Source organism: Crocodylus porosus, unplaced genomic scaffold, assembly GCF_001723895.1.
Source record: "Crocodylus porosus isolate Cpor-Errol unplaced genomic scaffold, CroPor_comp1, whole genome shotgun sequence".
NCBI classification, from domain to species: domain Eukaryota; kingdom Metazoa; phylum Chordata; order Crocodylia; family Crocodylidae; genus Crocodylus; species Crocodylus porosus.
In genome coordinates, this window is record NW_017728886.1 from 184,695,244 (window position 1) to 184,715,694 (window position 20,451).

Sequence of the window (20,451 nt, forward strand, 5' to 3'; positions counted from 1 at the left end):
GAGAAGCATCTATAGATGCAAGCCAGTGTTTCGGTCGCTTTAATAGCCACAGCATCGCATTGAAGGCTCATGTTCATCTTGTGGTCAATGAAGTCTCTTTCTTCCGTAGTGCTATATATAGCACTTATAGGCACTGCCGAGCCTATAAGGATGCTGCAGGCTTTTCTTCCACGGTGGAGAGCCTTGCATTTTTCAGTGTTAAACACCATCAGGTTCTCATCCGCCCATTTGCTGAGCCTGTCCAAGTTAGCCTGGATCACCCGCCTGTCTTCTGGCGTGGATGCTTTGCCCCGAAGTTTGGTGTCATCAGCGAACTTGGCCAGTCTGCTCCTGACTCCAATGACCACCGCATTAATGAAGATGTTGAACAAAATGGATCCAAGGACAGAGCCTTGGGAGACCCCACTGGTCACAGGACACCATGATGAGTGACAGTGTTTTGATAAGATAGCCTTAACTGGAACACATATTTTAGAAAAACATACAATCTTCATTTAAGAATTTCAGTGGTAGGGAAGCCACCATAACCCTTGATAAGCTGTACTCATGGTTAATTGCCTTTATCATTAAATATTTATACCTTGTGTAATTTCAATTTCTTGCTACTCAGTTTTGTTTTACTTTGCCAGTTTGCCAGTTTGAAGAGACATTTCTTATCAAATTTCTGTTCCCCATATTCCTCAGGGATCCATGTTTGTACCCATGCTGTTTAACACTTTTGTTCATGACCTTGGTATGAGACTAGGATTGTCCTTCTGTAATTGTGGATGACACAGTTGGAACATATTGCCAATATGGAGAAGGACTGGATTATTATACAGGAAGAACTGGATAATGAGATCATGCTGTGTTTTATCCAGAGGTGCAGATAGTAAATATCTGGACTCCAAGCATGAATTATTACTCTGGTCAAGTTCTTCCAAGGTGTTAACATGGATCTTAGTGATGGGCAGTCTAGAAATGTGATATCTTAGGATGACCTTTGGCATGTTTGGATTATAAAGGAATAGATCAGCCTTTACAATTAGAGAAGGTTGATGATTATTTAGACCTTAGACTCTTTAAGTATATTCTGATTATGAGGAACAAATGACTAATGATGAGGTGCATGATGGCTGTTGTATCACCTATAGGGTTGCTAGCCCTCCTGGGAGTCTACCAGAATCAGCATCAATCCCGGTGACTATTGTGAACGGGTTGAACAGTACAGTTAATGACATTAGGTCATGTTGGGGAAAAAAATCTTCCAGAATAGCTTCAGTCAGAGATGGCAACCCTAATCACCTAGTATTGGAAAATATCAGTAAGAAGGCCCTGTGTTTTTCAAAGGAAGTAGAAACTAGAAAGCATTCTGAAATCAAACTACTTCTATCCATGTCTTATGTGTTATCTGGGTGTCTTTGGAAACTTGCAAATGTTAGTGGTGAACCACAGATTTTAGTTTATTAAATGGCTTGGCAGTAGCAAAGGGTTGTATCAAACTGACTAACATATTGGTATATAATTTGCTTAGACAAATTTAAAAGTGCTTTCAATCTGAAGATATTCAAAATTTTGCTAACTGGGGGGATCTTATGATTTCATACCTTGTTTTTAGCAGTGTTCAGAAAATTTAGTATATACAGTATTACCCAAAAGTCTCTGATTCAAATCCAATCCATTGGAGCAAAATTCATTACGATTGTCAAATAATCAGCGGCTACAAGAATGGGAGATGGTAGTCCAAGTCCAGCTTTTAGTGAATGAAGTACTCATCACAAAAATCCTCATTACAATTGAGATAGTTGGAACCTCTGTCCTGTCTGACGGTGTCTGTAGGAGTGCCAAGGGTGGGTATGGAAACTTTGCAGAGCTCAGAGTGGTAAAATAGGCATTGCTGCTGAATGTTTCAGCTGTTCTCTGTACTTAAATTGATTTAATGTCAAGGGTCATCAATTTTTCACCTTTAACCAACAGTTAATTCAAATACATTTTGAAAATTTACCTCTTAAAGCTTCATAATTTCTTGCTTACAAAATGCCTATTTTTTTCTGAATGTTTTTTTTTCAAAAGCTGTTTAATTCTCTTTGTGTGTTTAACAATATGGTTTTCATTTCAGACTAAAAGATTCTAATATAATGTTAGAAGATCAATCCTATAAATTGAGTCCCAAAGCAAAGAGGGCCAAGCAGAGTTCACTCCTAGAAGACAAAGAAAATAAAGGCATTGACTACGTAGTACCGGTGTTCACAGGGCGGTATGTTTGTTTTTCTTTTATTTTGTGTCTTTCTCTAGTGATGACAATACAATAATTAGCATTCCCTCCAAAAGGCCCTTTTACCTCTAGATCTCAAAGTGTTTTACAACGGTGGGTAAGGGTAAGTTTTATTATTTCTATGTTGTTGCTCTGGCTCTGGCCCCAGGCTGGGCTGGAGCATGGAGCACATGGTCATTCCAATCCCCACTCAGCCATGCAGCAGTGGCTACAGTGGCAGCAGCTCTGGCCCTAGACCCATTGCCAACATGCTGAGGTGACCAGACAGAGGCCAGGGTGAACATGTGCTCTGTGCCCCAAGCTGGAGCAGGGCCAGAGCTGGAGGGTAAGCAGTGGTGGCGTGGGGGGGTAGATCGGGGCAGAGGTGGCATGGGGTGGGGGGAGGCAGAGGCTGCAGGTGGCAGGTGACTGGGGGTGGGGAGCAGTGTCTCCAGATCTTACTTCAACCCCAATTCGGGTCCGGGACAGAATTGGAGCTTCAGCAGCTGCCTGCCCCCCTGCTCATACTTGGATCCAAGATGAGGGACTTCCTCCCATGTTGAATGGGGAAAAGAGAATCTTGGGAATTCTATTTATTAGAATCTTGGATTCTAATAAATAAGGTATCCCTTATCTAATGTTAAAGATGGTGAAACTGAAACAGCCAGTTAGTTCATGTCTTGCCTTGGCAGAGACAAAAAATATTATCAGCAAAACTAATGAATGTCTAAAGATCAGCATAATGTACCATAATGATCCCTGGCACTGGTGATATTTATTTCATAGGAACTATTAATGTGAACATTTTTATGCCAGCAATGTCCTAAGTAAATCTGAATGTGAACTTTGCATGAGAGCCAAATCCAAGGCAAACAAGGAGGCTTCCATGTTTTTTCTAGGATGTGGCATAATGATTTATTGCGAGGCTATGGCAGTCCAGGCATAGTCTTTTGTTCAGGTTAATTCATACCACAGTATGTCATGGAAAACTAACTCATGATTAGAGGCAAGGAGAAAAGCTTTTTGTGTCCACTTGCAGTTAAATACGCACCTCTCTCTCCAGCTTTGGTGTCTCTTGCAAAGCTATGCCTAACACATGGCATTTATGATGTGTTTTGGGATTTAGTGGTATCACGGTTTAGCACAGAATTTACATTTGGAAACACTCTTGTATCTACACTCATGACTTTGTGCAGAATTCTTTCATGTGTGGTTTTCTTCTGATTAATGAAATATTTCATTTACTTTAGCCTTTTTAATAGTTTGCTTTCAGGCATCTCTGAACCAGAAGTTTTTTTTCTTATTATAGTCCCTCCAGCTATTTCAGAATGCAGGTGCTGTTTTACTTATATCCTTCTAGGCCATGGACTACTTTCTGTCTAATCTGGCCAATAAATTGAGACATATCCACCTTACATTTCAAAATGTTGTTCTGGATGTAGATACATTTTAAAATTTCATACACTACTTGCAATACAACTCTTGCAAAACTAGTTCTGTCTGTGGTTCAGTAGGAATGATTTAGAAGTGTTATAACGGCAATTCCCCATTAGCTCTCAATGACCAGCATGTGTGTTTTCTGCTGTGGCTAGCTGTGGAATTTAGTTTTATTCCTCAGTGAGAAGAAGAGTAGCTACAACACACAAATGATAGCCACTTCCCCTATATTGTAGTCCTAACCTTGCTACTGGTTTGTTGATTCTGTGTTACAACCAGTCTGTGCTTCACTTTACAGGCAGTTTTCAGACTTACGACACAATTGGTTCCTGAAAACCACGTCATAAGTGGAAACGTTGTAACTCAGAAACAATTTTCCCATAGGAAACAATGTTATAAATGGGGGATTGGTTCCTGAACCAAGGCCTAATACCCTATTTTCACCTAAAATAACTCAGAATTTTGTACTAAATTATAGATGAGTAATATAGCTACATTAATATATTTATATTGTAAATAGCAATCATATTGATATAGAAGGACTTCTTTGAAGGGCTCTTGGTTGGACTTTTTGAAGGGTTCTTGGCTGGAGTCTTCTCAGGAATCTTGGCTGCAGGTTTTTCTGGAGCCTTGTCTGCTTTCTTAAAGAAAGTGTCCAACGAAGTTGGGACAGATGTTCTCCAGGGAGATGGGTGACACAGTGAATTTGTTTGCTGGTGTGGCTTGGCATCAGATCAAGTGTTGTAAATTCAAAACTGATGCCAGAAAGTTGAAACAGGGTGTCAGTTTATAAACATTGTAAGTGCAAAATGTTGTAACTTGAAATGTTGTAAGTCAAGGACTGCCTAGTATATTCTTTTACTATATATACTTCTTAACTAAAATTCTGTACTAAAATAACCTGTGTAGTATAATAGTATAGTATATCTGTAACATATATGGATATAATACAATGATGCCTAATTCAGAAAGATGTTAGGGGGCTTACCTTATTTGTCTGTACAATATTTTGAGATCCTGAGATAAAGAATACTATGCATTTCCTAAATACTGTTGTTATTATTATTATTATGCCATTTACTACTATTTATTGACTCTAGTTCCTTCACATGGCAACTCAAAATATTGCATATCTTTGTGCTACTGAGTTGGCTCAGATTGGGTTTCTGAATTAGTTGAGGAGTTTTAAAAGGCCAGTGATGATCATTAGCGTGCCCAAGTGGGCATGTTTCCATACATGTTTTTTTTTTCTTTGTTGGCATCATAATCATGCCTGTGTGCCAGGATTATGGAAGTGACATGTTAAGCCAATGCCAAGTATTTATTTTTGTTTGAAAGATAATAACTCAGATGCATTCAACCATTTGCATGTAATATATCATACCTAAATTCTCCTGTGAAATCAATGTGCCATTTCCCTAGGGCAGATAACGTGTATGTGTATAGTTATTTTAAGTGTTGTCATTCTATCCAAGGTCAGCATTCTGTCCATGCTACAGGGCTATTAAATTTGCTGCAGTATTGTTTCTGTAGCTCATCAGCATTTCCACTTTAAATCCTACTTGCAGGGGCTCAGGATTATGATGTAAAAATTCCTTCACTTGGAAAAGAAGTGTTAGCTCTTGACTGCTTTACATAGGTGCATGAACACACGTATACATAGGGATGCACACACGCAAGAAAGTAGACATTGACCTCTATGAAATTGTAGATGGTACAAATCAGGGAAATGGAGGAGAAAATGAGGGAAAGCTTGCCACTATTCTAGTTTATAAAGCACAGAGGGCTCAATCTAATTGAATGTATTCCAAATTTATTTGAAACTGAAGCTGGTTCATAGGCATGAACTATCTAAGATGAAAGTTTATGAAGACTAGTCCATTCATAGACATTCTCTTCTTCCTGAAGAAGTTTTTAAAAATCTGTCATTTGGGGCAATCTCTGTCTACATAAAACTTCCCATTGCAATCTCTGAGAATTGTGTCTACATAAAGATGGAGGAATTGTGCTTTAAATTTAAAAGATATGTTGCGTATAGAATCATAGAATCACTGAGTCAGAAGGGCCCTAGACAGATCATCCAGTCCAACCCCCCACCATGGGCAGGAATGAGCACTGGGGTTGGGAGGGGTCATAATGGTGCGAACCATTGTTGCAGAGAGCACTGAATCCTGGCCTTTGGCCTTGAAAATGGAGTTAATTACTTTCTGCTTAATTTTAACATTCTTCTTATTTAGCAATACTAGATCTGCAAATTTGTGGCCCAGTTCTGCAAGGGTGTGAGTCCCTATTCAGAGCTGAAGGTGCACATGATCTCATAGAAGGTGTTCAGCACTTTGCTCAGATCCAAATGGACTCTTACTCATTTGTAATCAAAAAGAAAAAAAAATCAGTTAACCTTTAAAAGAAAATGTCATTTGTTTATTTGAAGTGACTTCAGATAACTGCATTTATATTTGTTGAAGTAAAATTGAGTATTCAAAGCAGTTATTAGACATTTCCCTCATGGTTTATTTAGCTATGTCTGGAAATTTTGGATGTCTCCAGGTGAGGGAGACCATTCTCTTGATATTTCCTGGGAAATACCCAGGATTTCCCAAAGTGGGGGGTGGAGAGAGGGCAGGAGCAGCAACCTGTACTGTATGGTACTGTGGTACTGTTCCCTCTGCTCCTGGCCTCCTCTTCCCCCACCGTTGTAGACAGATGCACTGCAGGAGCCTCTGGGAGTTGTACGAGTCCCTAAAGGAAGTAAAAATCTGCCCCCACTTTCCCCTTCCCCTTCCTGCTTAGAGGTATAGTCTCTCCCCTCCCTTTCCCCCACCTTCCAACTTCCATGCCTGCTGCTGCTGTTTCTCTGCTGTTCGGTGCGGGGTGGGGAGCTCCAGATCTAGCCAGGCTACCCAGATACTGGGATCAGCTGGGTAGAGGACAGTGGCAACAAAAGGAATGGGAGAGTAGTTCCTTTACCTTGCATGGTCCCCTGGGAGAAGATGTGAAGAAGGGGAAATGCCCCATCCCCCAGTTGATCCCAGCCCCTGCCCAGCAGACAGGAATGGCTCTGGTACTTTCCTCCCACCCCTGGGGCAGTGGGCAAAGCAGCATCAGCAGATTGGTGGTGGGGGAATGGGAAGGGAATAAGGGATGCCTTTAAGCAGGAAGGAGGAGGGAGGAGGGAGGATTTTTACCTGCTTTAGGCATTTGAAAAAGCCCCTGGATGCTCCTTTGGTGCAGTCGAATCCAAAAAGGCAGGGGGTGCAGTCATACCGCTGCACCACTCATCTAGATCCACCCCTAGATATTTCCTACAAAGTCCTTTCCAGTAAAGTCACTTGAAATACAGTTTAAGTCAGACTTTGAATATATGAGAAAGCTAGAAAACAGTCCAAACTCTCATGTAATTTTTTTTCAGTGTTTTGAGAATGTGTTATGCTTGGTTAGTAGAACTAGTTATTGCAATACTGAGTTCTACTGCTTCTCTTTACTGATACTGGCATGACACAGTAAACACAGAACCTTGGGATTTCATTATGATTTTAGAGATAGTCCCAAATAAAACCCAGATCCAGTCTTTGATCTTTCAGAAGTCCTATCAAATATACAACATTAATAAATTAAAAATTAAGAACAAACTTTTAAAATACTTTTCAGCTGTGGTTGCAGGTAAATTGGAAATCAAGGAGGAGGCAGGAAGCTGTAGCTACAATTTCCAAACGTAAAGTAGCATCCCGTCCTTAACTGCATGAGTATATGTTACAGGAGTGGCAGTACTTGTGAACAGCTTGTCATTTTTACCTGAAATAAATACCTCAAAATCATCAGAAAGGCATCTAGCAAGCTTTTAAGTAAAACCACTTTATGCTGTGAAACTGAATATTGTACATACACAACTGCAGTAGCTGAATCTACCAGAACTATAGTAAGGCATCTCTGTGAATCAAGGAATGCTCACGCTGCTTGCTAAATTGTAACAGTTTCTAAGTTCCAACAGTTCTAACCAAAAAGATAGAAACAGTTGCAGTGCATGGATCTTGAAGGCAGAATTTGACCCACTAGGCATGTCTACACATGCTATTAATGAGAAGCAATAAACTCCAGTGCAGCTTGTGTGCTCCAGTTTACATGTGTCCCTGGCACTGCAGCACATTCAGCTGGTGAGGGACCTGGGGGTCAGCCTGCCAGCCTAGGACTGCTCTGCCCTGGTTCAGTGTGCTGTGGAGGGGCTGGCTGGGGCACAAGGGTGCTATAGTGTGGGACTAGCTGGCAGGCAGCCCCACACTGAAGCACCCTCTGCCCCAGCCATCCCTGTCTCTGCCTACATGTGTATTTTACCACATGCAACTGTGCCACCATAGGATAGTACTTGTGTTAGACAGTACTATCTTACAGCAAAGTGAATTCATTTACTGCAACCTAATAGCACTGCACATGCAGATGGTGACAATTTACTGCACAGCAAATTAGCTCCATAGTAGACATCTCATGTAGACATGCCCACTGATATTAATAAAATTGTGTTCACTGCCTCCTACACCTGTAAAATGCTTGTGGCTGACTCAGGGATGAAATAGTAGTATTCAAAACCCTGTTTGAAGAAAAAATAACATTAAAGAATAAAGTGTTGCTTTTCTTGGACAGAACTTTTTGTAGTATATAAATTAGGAGTGTTATAATTCAGCTGCAATCTACCCACTTTTGTATTGCTACTGTAAGTGCTAGAGGTATAAGGAAGTCAGTGATTGAAGTATTATTTTGTTTTGCACTAATCTTTATTAAAATGGAAAAGTGAAAGCATAGCAGGAGAGTTACTAGATTAAAAACCTGCATGGCACATGTAATAGATAAATGCATTGAAAATGGTAATGGATTTAAACTGCAAAATATACTCAGTCATTCACCTGTATACTGCTGTGAATCTTTTGTTGTTGGGATATGGAACTGTTTCAGGGGTGATGATCCTTAAGGTAGAAAGGCTTCATGAGCAGTCTATTGGCTGTTATTTATTAATTGTTATTTATTCATTGTAGTAGGCCAAGCTAATAGCAGATGTTGCAAATGAAATGTTTTTTGCCACAGTGATTATGCTTTTTTCAATCTCCTCAGTGATGTGTATGACAGTGGAATTACAGATACAGAAGAGGAAAGGATCAAGGAAAGTGCTGCATACATTGCCAGAAGGAACCTTTTTGCTACAGGTGAAGGAGTTAGTGTGAGCAGCAGAGTGGCTGCTTCATCTGCAGAAGAGCAGCATGAGAAGAAATCAAGGAAAGTAGCAATAAGAGAGTCAGCTGAACGTTTGGCCCTAAGGAAAACGGTAATAAAACACAAAAGAACCCATAGATTGTAAATAGCTTGCACTTGGGAATTTCTTCTTATTCTGCATGGTATAGTTCCCTAGCACCTGATCTACAGCCAGGATCCACACCATGATTGCAATGCAGTAATCAAAGCAACAATCAACTGGAAGTGTTTTCAAAAGCTTGTATTTTGGCTTTTAGCCAGAACTGTGTTTTGGGTACATGGGAGAGGACAGTGCCTCACTGGAAGTACTGGAAGCTCCCGAGTTGCTTTTGGGAAAAAGGGTTATTTTTACATTCTTCTTTTAAATGGTGCAGCATACTCCCTCTTACATAACTATGGAGGTCTGCTTGTGATGAAAGAGAAAGGCTGTATAAAAGGGCTGTATAAAATCTGCTTCCTGAAGACAGTAGAAATTAAGGAAAGGAATTATTAAAGGCATCCGAAATTTGGTCCAGAATTACTGGCTTCTTTGATATTTAGTACACAACTGGTTGAAAAAAAAATACTGTAAGGGCAGTTATCAGTCGTTCACTTCCAAACTGGAAGGCCTGTCAAGTGAGATCCCACAGAGATTTGTACTGGGCCTGGTTCAAGTCAATATTTTCATGAATGACTTGAATAACAGAATAGATAGTATACACACAACATTTGTGGATGACACCAAGCTGGGAAAGGTTGCAAGTATTCTGCAGTCAGAACTCAAAATCTAATTCTAGAAAAATATCCCAAAACATTTCTGGGGAATGAATCAGTAATTTTATGTTGGGTAGTTTAATGCTGGGTTTTATGATGAAATATTCTCTTCCAGATAGAAGAGACTCAGGAATTTCACCGAAGGTTGAATGAAGATAAACTTTTACATGCTCCTGAGTTTGTTATCAAGCCTCGGTCCCACACTGTCTGGGAAAAACAGAACGTTAAATTACATTGCACTGTGACTGGCTGGCCAGAACCCCGTGTTACATGGTAGGCTTGCATCTCTATCTATGATGTTGTTGTTAATTTATATATCTGTTCTGAATTTGTAAATGCTTTGGAATACTATGTGGGAGACACTCAGGAAAGGTCAACGGAGATATGCAATCAGTGCACTGTGATGATAAAGAAAGAGAGTCATGAGACAGAGGAGTGAATATGATGCTGTCTTATTCAACCTCCTTATTCACACTGAATAGCTGTTTATACCATAAGTGGTTCCATTAAGATCATTACCTCTATAGTTTTGGTTGCGATGAGAAAGATCATAATGAACATAATCTGAGGGCAAGTCTACACATTTATTAATGCACCAGAATTATCATGCATTAAGTTTAGTATCCATAATTGGCTCAACTGCACATTAGCACAGATGTATGCTTTTTTTGTGACAATGAACAATAGACTAAGTCTGTTGCACATTAGGGTGTTTTTTGTGTGACATGCTAATATGTGCTAGAATTAGCCTAATGCACATTTAGTGTCTCGTGTAGACGTGCCCTGAGACTCCCAAGAGTCTCCAATAAAAAAGAAGAACAGAAGGATGTAGTTAGCTGTATTTGTACGATGTTAGAAAAAAGAGATGCTAAGATGGAAGATATGTATAATATTTCTAAAATAAAATGAAAAATTAAAAAAACAGAGACCATATTTTGTAGACCACTCTCCCAGCGCTCTTTACTTTATTATTTTAAATACTTTTCAAGCCCATTTATCATTGTGGCCTCAGATAATCTATAATGATTCTGGAACATTTATAACTGCTGTGGTGAGAGAGAAGCTGCTTAAATGCTAATCAGTTATAGTAACCTGACTCCATGAAAATGAAGTCTCAAGATTCACATGCACTCATGGAAGTCCGTCATAATTATTTAAAATCAGATGCTGGAGATAAGTTTAATGCCTGATCCAAAGGCCACTGAATTCTCTTGGAAGCTTTCTATTTACTAGAATGGCCCTTGGAGAAGACCTTAATATAAAAGGACTCAAATATACTACTGAAGATTGTGTGGGAAAGAGGTGACAGTCTAATTAGACCCTTGGGCTAGTGTCTTCCTTGACTGGTGTTTTATTCTTGTTTAACTGGTGCTGTACTGTAGAGCCTTTCTGTCTCATCACTTGTCAAGCTGATCCTTTTTTGCCTGGTTTCGATTCCATAAAAATATAATTAGTTGTTTAAACAATAGATAAAGACATAATAATGTTTTTTTCAGGCTTGAAATGGAACATCATACATATGTACTTTTATTATCTGTGATACTTTGAGACTGTGCATATATATCATCATAAATTTTAGCACATAAAAGCTGACAGAAAATCACCATATGTTCAGCATTAAATGTTCATTATATCAATAAACTGTATAATGGGAACTATCTGCAAAGGCATCTGAAAAAGTCTTTTATCAGCATGGAAGGTATTATATATAGTTTTCAGTTTGTAGCCTGAATTACTTTACATTCAGCATGAACTCTATATTAGATATTAGCTTGCCACTCACTGTTAATGGAAAGAATGAACCAGCATGCAATCCTTGCAGCAGGTGCTTTCGTCTAAGATAAAGAGCAATACTGAACTGCATTTACCAGCTCTCATTCAGTGTTTGTTAATCAGATGTCATTCACATATTCCCTTGCATGCCAGAAGTGATAAGTAAAAAAAAAATCCTAGGAGTTTTCACTGTAGGAATCTTTTGCTGTGTGATACAGTTTTACTGGCTCTAGTAGAAAGAAGATATGGAAACCTAGGACATTTGAGACCTGCAACAGAAAGTGAAAACTATTAATACAGAATGATAGCAAGCGGGTTAGGATCCAACATTAGCTAATGACTTGGCTCTTCTGGAATTTGACTTTCCAAAAGTAACAAGTAGTCCTTCTAAAGTGTAAGATGAATATAAACTTGCCAAAATCTAATCTATTATTCTTTTTACAAACCTGATGATGACAAGAAAAGAAGTATTCTAAACACTAACATTATTCATTTAGAGCTCAGTCATACAATGGTCACTTGTGAAGCCAAGCTTCTACTGAACTCAGCAGGTGCTCAGCACTGGGTTGGAGCTTCCTATTGCAGGTTACAAGAACAGATCTTTAGTTTGGGAGGTCAGAAGTAAAATGCACACTGTTATATCCCCTGTCGTGCCCCCTGAAGAAAATAATTGGTCAGATACAAATAATATATACTTCTAGCAATACTTTAAAAGATTTATGGCATAATTTCCACTTGTTAGAAATCTGTATGAGATGGAATGAGTCCACATGCATGTGAAAACATTCAGGGGCATCCAGTCACTGATTTTTGTATTCTTGTGCTTTTGCTATTTGATGAGAAGTTTTTCTCACAGTGTTTCTCAAGGTGATCACAGCATTTTATATATCTATATCTAGATGTAGATGTATCTTGACCCCAAATCCTCGTCTATAAACATAAGTAGTGTATTTCCACTTTGTGGGCATGTGTTACTATCTGGGGAGCCAGTGCACACGGTCAGTACCTCATCCACCAACATGAGTTCTGTATGGATGCTTTGCACATTCCCAGGCAGTACAATTTGGAAACAGTATAGGAAGGTCAGGTGACGAGTGGTGAAAGGTAGATCCACCTCTATATAGATCCACTAACCATTGTTTCTTGTGGGGCAAAATAATAAAAGAACAGGGGGTATATACTGGCTGTCAAGCCACTCCAGTGCTGTTCACAATCTGAGGAAAGGGATTCCTTCATCCGATTCCCACAGAATGCTTTTGTATCAATCCTACCTTGCTAGACATTGCACTGAGATGGGGTCTGAATTGAAAGTCAGTGGGACATAGGATCCTAACACACTTTGGCACTTTTGAAAATCCCAGCCTTAAACATCTACCCACAAATTTGCAGATGTGGGTACTGTTCTTTTTTCCCAATAGTAAGCAGCATGAAAAAGCAATTTTAATATAAGGGTTTGACAGCAGGTGGAGCTTTACTTTGAACTATATTTTAAAAAATGCTCAATAATATTCATGGTATAAATCCAGCTGCATGTTTCTTAGTTGTTTTGTAAAACAGCATATACCATTGGCAGATTAGTTCTTATTCCCTTCCGTGGTCAAAAATCAGGAAATAAATTATGACATTTCTAAAAATAAAACCAAGCAAATAAATCCCTTTTGATGAACGTTTATTATAAATCACAAAATGATTGAACCTCTTAAAAGTAAGAATTATTGCAATTTTCATGCATATTAATCTAAAAATCCAATACTTTTATACATATATATTAAATAGTACAGGAAAACCTTGGAATCATAGAAAAGTAAGACTAGAAGGCACCACAGGAGGCCATCTTGTCCATCTCCTTGCTCAAGGTGAATGATCCCTGATTTAATCATCCCAGTCAAGTGTTTGTCTAACCAGCTCTTGAAACTTTCCAAGAGTAGAGATTCCACAACCTCTCTGAATAGCTTGTTCCAATACTTGACCATCCTTATAGAGATTAATTTCATCCTAGTATCCAACCTAAAGTTCCTTTATATTGTCGTTATAGAGCTTCTCAGACTATCCTGAAATTAAAGAGTACAGTTTTGCTCCAACTTTATTAGAATGCCAACTTAGCTAAATAACCAATTTTGGTTGGTGTCCCAAGTGAACACTACTACTAAATGTCTATTAATTTATCTAATATCACTGTGTTTTATCCGTAAGTAATACCTTTCTAATTAATAAACTTATCCTGTACTATTAGTTGCTTTTCTTGGGAGTGAAGACAGCTCACACAGGGCCTGAAATTATCACTGCCTGGGTAAAACTGAATAGTGAAGTCCTGCTGTCTGATTAATTTCCTCCTTCCTTCATCTTCAGTCTCTGAAGGTATATCTATACCAGAAAACTTTCCTACTGTAGACAGTTTGTATCAGGTAATAAATCCCCTTGTTTGTATAGCTTATGCCAGAACCTGAATTAAGATTAGCTATACAAGTAATAGGACTTTTTGGCAGTATAACTGCCTCTACAGTAGGGTTTATTCTGTCATAGATTATGCCTGCACAAATGTAAGTGTAGGATAGGGTTTAGACTGAAAATGCAGAGTTTTGCTAATCTGTAGAAGTCTGAAAGAGTTCCCTTGTGGCTCTGCCACTCCTAAATAATGCAGTCACCTGAAGTTCATGGTAATATGCACATATTTGTCCATAATGTATTCATTTTTGGATTATAGGATAAAACTCATTTGAACCATAACGTGAGAATTTGGACCTCAAAAGGAAAGTGTGCAATGAATTTAAAGGATATTAGACTGCATCTTATCTAGGAGCATCATAGAGAAACTACAGCTGATACGGTTAAACCTCTAACATCAAGTACTTGCCCTTTTAAAGTAGATGATTTGTACTTCAGTTTACCACATGCTGTTTTTGTTGTTTCATAGGTACAAAAACAATGTGCCCATCAACGTACATACTAACCCGGGCAAGTATGTCATTGAAAGTCGATATGGGCTACACTCACTGGAGATTAGCACGTAAGGCAATACTGGTTAACATAAGAGATCATTTAAGCAAAAACGTTAACTGTTGATTTTGAAGTACATTTATTTATTGTAGATGCGATCGCATTGGTATAGATGAACTATCTCTAGTAAATATTTAAGCAGTTCTGGTTTTTATCTGTAATTTTCCTAAGTGAGGTACAATTATGTTATAGTGCTGTTTACAGCTGAGTCACAAATACTTGGGGCACTTTAGATAACTTCTGCTGCCTCCACCTTCTCAGGTTCAAACATTTGAAATTCCTCAGTATAAATTTGGTAACAAAAACTGTACAGGCTTTATGTGTGAGACATACATATTAGTATATCTAGCAAGTATTTTTAAATATGGTGAAAATCCTGATTGTTAGCCCTTCCAAAAATGGAGAAAGTATTGAGCTTCCCCCCAATACACACACAAACAGAAAAGTTTTAGCAGTATTCAGCCACAATAGGGAGCTGTTTTAAACTAGCCTGTATCTAAGAAAAATTAAAACAGGGAGAAGTCTATTTATAATATTGAACTTGCTGAGTGAAACTCCAGAAAGCTTTCCTTTGGCTGCTGGATTTTATTGAATTCATAATTTTTGCTCTCTGAGACCTGTGAGTTATAGCAGGTTTTGAATTTGAATTCACTAGAGTCAAGGCCCAAGCAGACAGGGAGTATTGTAGCTATTGTAATATGATGCACAATTGCCCAGAAGGCATAGGATCTGGAGTGCTATTGAAGGGTTGGAAAAAAGGAAGGGTGAATAAGGAATCTAATACAGCCAGTCTAGTTTCTGGTCAGAATGAAGGAAGAAGGTAGGGAAGACTTGCATGTTAATATATGTGTTATGAGAATTCAGTTCAGATCACTGGAAGATGGGCAAAGTTTCAAGCCAAGTCTCATTTTCAGACCAGTTCGCCCCTTCTACTTACCAAGTGAGATAGGCCTGTACTACTTTAAAATCTCATTAGGCCAAGTTCTGTACTTTACACCCATGGTCTATCTAGGAACCACTGAAAAGAAAGGAAGTCTCAGTCCATAATCATGTATGATTTATGTTGACTTCAGTTGGGGATTTTACTTGAATAAGGACTGTAGGTTAGACCCACAATTAAACTCAATTACAGTAAACAGTTTCTCAGTGAACACAGAGTAGTCCTATGATAAATAGTCACGGGGAGGATGGGGCTTTTGTCTTTAGAAAATTGTATGTTATCGCAAGTAATCTAGAAATGTTAAAATGTTGTGTGGCCTGCCTAAATATTTGCATCATTTCAGATGTGAATTTGAAGACACTGCTCAGTATCGTGCTTCTGCTATGAATGTTAAAGGAGAACTTTCAGCTTATGCATCCATCGTGGTAAAGAGTAGGTTTGCAGGGAATGTTTTCCCACAATTTCTCTCTAAAGTGAATTTTAATCTGATTTACTTGGCTCAAAGACCTGATTACTTCTCAGTCATCATAACTAGGTTCACTCTCTCTTTTTTATTCCCATTTTTTGCTAGGATATAAGGGAGAAATTGATGACACCTTTTTTCATGCTGGAATTGTCACCATGCCTCTCAGCTGTAAGTTCAAAGATGTGTTTGCCTAAGCTATCCTTTAAAAATTATGGCTCACTGGCTCACTGACAACTACCAACAAAATATATGGTAACATTTTATATAAACAAAATGGTTATGATTTTTCAGAGAAGCTGAATACTATCAGTTCAGCTGAAGTCATTTAGATCTGCAAGAATTCAACATCTCTAAAAATCAGAATGTGTACTCTGATGTTATAGTTTGGTGTTTATTGCTATTCTTGATTATTTAACAAACATCTACTGTACATATCTGGTAAAATAGTGGGATATACTGTGTCATAGTCATAAAGAAGTCAGATTGGAAGGGACTTCCAGAGGTCATCTAGTCCAACCCCCTGCCTGAGGCAGGATCATCCCTATCTCAGCTATTCCATACAAACCATAATCTACAGACAGGCGTGACAATATTTGTTAGATTTGGCCACAAAAAGTGGTCTATAGCTGTGACCAAACACAAGTACACAGCTGCAGACAGCTTAAAAATAGCTGATCCAGTAAAAATCTGAACCCTCATTGCATGACAGGTCAAATGAAGATGTTTCAAAATGGAGCATCTTCTGTAACTTCTGTCTGCACTGCCTTCCAGCAGTGCAGCTGTTTTCAGAATAGGAGCAGGAAAAGGGACCAAAGGGAATTTGTTCTGGGGGGTTTTCAGCCCCTGCAGGGAGGTGGGACAGGTGTATTGGAGCTCCAACTTACCCAACCCACTCTCCCGTGCTGGCTGGGGAAGCCCTAGAATGAGCTCCCTTTGCTCCCTTTCCCCATCCCGTTCTGCAAACTTTGCAGCCTGGCAGAAAGGAGGGGCTATTGCTAAGGGAAACCAGCTGCAGGTTCACAGCCAGCAGCTATATTCCCGTCCCCTCTGGAACCAACAGTGAACTTCTGTTTGTTCCAAGGGATTGTTGCAACTCAGAACAGTTCCAGCAAAGCGTTCTCAATTATAGCAGGGAGCTGCACTTCTCTCTGCACCCTAAAACTCTACATAAGACTACCATTAGCCCTGACACAACATAGACCTAATACCCTAACCTGCCGCAGGTGAAGCAGGGGAACTGTGGCAGCCAGTATTTTGCTTTTGTAAAAAATACTGTGATATGTATATTGCACTTAGATCTGGAGGAAAAAGCATCATCCTTTGAAACATATAAGGCTATATTGGATACAAACAACATCACAGAATGTTTAGAAGAGGACAAATTTGCTTTGGCTTCATGGGCTAGACTAGATGAAGTAATGTTTATTGCCTACTTTATTCTCTTTGGTTCCTTGATATCAAGAGGACCAATAGTGGACATCAAGAGCAGACTTCTGCTTCACTGTACATGGCTAAATACCATGAATGTAGCATATAACTGCAGTTTTTGCACTTAACGCCATTTTTGGATTCTATAACACCATTTTAACTGCCCTGCACACACGCCACATCCCTGCCAGAAATAAAGTGGAGTAGGAGGGCCATCATGTGTGTTTGCCTATTATCCAGAGGCCACTCAGCCTTCTTCCTTGAAGGTGACCCACTTCACCTTGCATTTAATAGTCATGGGATTAAATAGATGGAGAACAGTAGGGAAGTTTCTGCCCCATTGAAAAGCAAGGGCCCAAGCTGAATCCTAGGAGTCCTTCCATCCAGGGTGATACCCATCTTACAGAGCCAAACACCAGCCTCCTTGCCTCACACAGTTCCCTTTTGTGAGATTAAATTTAATCTCACGAAATGCAAGACAGTGACTAACAACAAGAATTCTGGTCTACTGATGTGTTTTCTTGCATACAACATGCCCCCAAATCTGATACTCACCTTGCAGGGGTGGTTCCAAAGAGGGTGTAGCGACATGGACACCCCTCTTTCGGTGGAATAAGGGACTTTTTTTTAAGTCCCTGAAGGAAGTAATGATTACCCCACCTCCTTTCCCCTCTGTGCTCCCCTCCAATTTCCCCCTCCTGCCTGCTGCTGCCGTCCCCACTGGCTGTGTTCACCTGGAGGCAGGAGAGGCTCCAGAGTCACTCTAGCTTGCTCCAGCTGTGCTCTGAGGTGAGCTGGGCTCAGCCAGGGACAGTGGTAGTGATGGGTGAGTTTCCCCTTCTTGCTCAGTCCCCTTGTGGGTTCCCTGCCAGTCCAGAAGCAAGCGTGGGAGAAAGAAAACCACCTGCTGCCACTGCCGCTGCTGTCCTAGACAGTTCCAGCTCCCTGAACAGCCTGGTGGAATGGGGCAGGAGTGACTCTTGAGTCTCCTCTCCCCATTCCCTTGTCCCCAAGGAGTGGGTGGCAGCAGAAACAGTGGCAGTGGTGTGTGGGAAAGGGGAGAGTGGAGAAGAGGGAACATATTGCCGAGCAGAGAGGGGAGGGGAGGAGGGACTGAGATGGAGAAGGGAAGATTCTTACCTGACTGATGGACTTTAAAAAGTCCTCCACTGCTGGTCCTGCTGCAGGGGATGCCTAGTATGGGGGAAGGAAACTTGGAGCAGGAGATGCAGCCACCCTGGCAGCACCAGTGGTGGCTCTCACACCTCCCTTTACAAAATCCTGGATCCACCCAGGTCATCTTGTTTTTGAAGGACAAAATGAAGAAAAAAGATGTTTCTGTAGTTATGGCTGCATAAAGCAAAGGCAGAGCCTAATCTTCAGCTCTCCCTTTTTTTTGTTCTCCTTCTACATAACTAAGGATCCCTAGCAGCTCCTGAAGACTGGTTTCTCAGGGTAGAACTACAATTTGGAAAGAACTAAAATGTCTGAGCTAAAGAGGCTATAAAACAGTCCATGAGCAGCAAATTAGGGTGCTTTCAACCTCCAGCAGAAAAAAAATCTGTTTTCCTATTTAATATATGTACCCCAGTTTTGAGGGGGCTGAGTTTGGGAGGAAAGGTGAGTATTATATGCTTGTTCATATATATGTATATACACACACACACTAACGAATTGCCCATCAAGCATGACTCAATTTCAAATAACAAAAACAAACGGATAGATTTTACTTTTATATATATTTAAAAAAATTAAATATTTATAAAACTTCAATAAAACAGGCTGAACATTTGAAGATACCAATCCCTTCCTGCACTTGCCCTCATTCAGTGGGCTGGGGGCAGACCCACCCATGCTGCCACCCAGCTTCTGCCTGAACACCTCTTTGTTGGGCAAAGGCAGGAGAGCTCCGTGCCTTGCAACAGCCACCCACGCCCTGGAGCTTCCTCTGCACCATCCCTTAATGCCTCATTCGTTGCTTGGGACTCCAGATAGGGCCACCACTGCTCACCCACTGTCTTGCACCCCTGCCCAGCTCCCACTTTTCCTCAGCTGGCCCCTCCCTCTGCCCTTCCTGCTGTGCCAGGCTCCCAGCACCCTCCCAGGAGGAGCTCAGTAGAAAGAGCCCTAGCCCCTGACTTTTTTCCAAATTATGGAAGTTAGGATCATCTTGACATGGTCACTAAACAAACGCTAAGGTTTAGTCCCACTGGAAATAGGACAGGTCTTATAGCCCTCCTATCAGGGGCTCACAGTGCCTATAGGTTCTTCCTGGTCACCTGCATCCTCGTTAATGTCCTTTTGGGAGAAATGAAGCTGGGCTGGTGCTGGTATCTGACCAGCTCTGTGGTGGTGCTGAGGACCAAGTCTATCTGTTGGCCTGGCTGCCTTGGCTTCAAATCCCTATGGTCCTAACCTCAGGCAATGCTGATGGAGTCAATTGACTTCATGGTTCATTATAATCTATCTGAGTCCTGCTCTTCACTCCACAGGTACTAACAACATTCTCTTTTTTTTTTTAAGTCTTGAAGTTCCACTAATCAAGCTTTTCCGTCTTTAGCAATTTTGCTGTCTGTTAGATACCCCTGATCTTTCTTCTTCTATTCTTTTCAGCTCTTTTCAAAATCCTAGATCCATCCATGAAGTCCAGTCTTCAACAACAGCTATAATTTAATCTTTTGGCTGAGCAGTCAATTCAGCTGTGAAAAGGTTAAAGCTGTCACTTTTGCTTGAACAGGAAAGGAAGAGTAAGTGAGGTGAAGATTTGGCTCTGTCTGCTGTATTCTACAACAACTCCGGGGGGTGGAAATCTTCATTCTGCTTTCCTATAAACAAAGTGCATGCGTTATTTGGGGACATGTAGTATGTGAGAAAATGGAGACTTAAAAATACCCATAGAAATTGTTGTAGCCACCATGATGAGAAGCTGGAGCGGCTTTCAAATAGCAGTAGTAGGAGAAAAAATCTAACCAACATCAAGATCAATGTACTTAAACTGATTTAAAAGATTGTGGCATGATTGCCTGTGCCAGCAGGAAACTGGACTTGATGACCACAGAAGTCCCTTTCAAATCTGTTGCCTGTGTTTCGATATTTGTGTTCATCTATAGTCAAACCATGAGCTAATATTGTGAGCTTTTGGCATGGTTTTGTCTTTTACCCTTACAAAAGGATAGAAACCGTAAA

At 40.1% G+C, this 20,451-nt stretch overlaps 1 protein-coding gene across 2 annotated transcripts in view; it reads left to right on the forward strand.

Moving 5' to 3' along the window:
* MYOM1 (myomesin 1) overlaps positions 1-20,451 on the forward strand; it is a 103,199-nt gene that overhangs the window by 21,660 nt on the left and 61,088 nt on the right. For both annotated transcript variants that reach the window (XM_019546593.1, XM_019546602.1), the window contains exons 3-8: positions 2,099-2,236; positions 8,771-8,981; positions 9,777-9,934; positions 14,349-14,441; positions 15,715-15,803; positions 15,943-16,005. In XM_019546593.1, the coding sequence (XP_019402138.1) occupies positions 2,099-2,236; positions 8,771-8,981; positions 9,777-9,934; positions 14,349-14,441; positions 15,715-15,803; positions 15,943-16,005 (752 nt within the window). The remainder of the gene's footprint in view (positions 1-2,098; positions 2,237-8,770; positions 8,982-9,776; positions 9,935-14,348; positions 14,442-15,714; positions 15,804-15,942; positions 16,006-20,451) is intronic.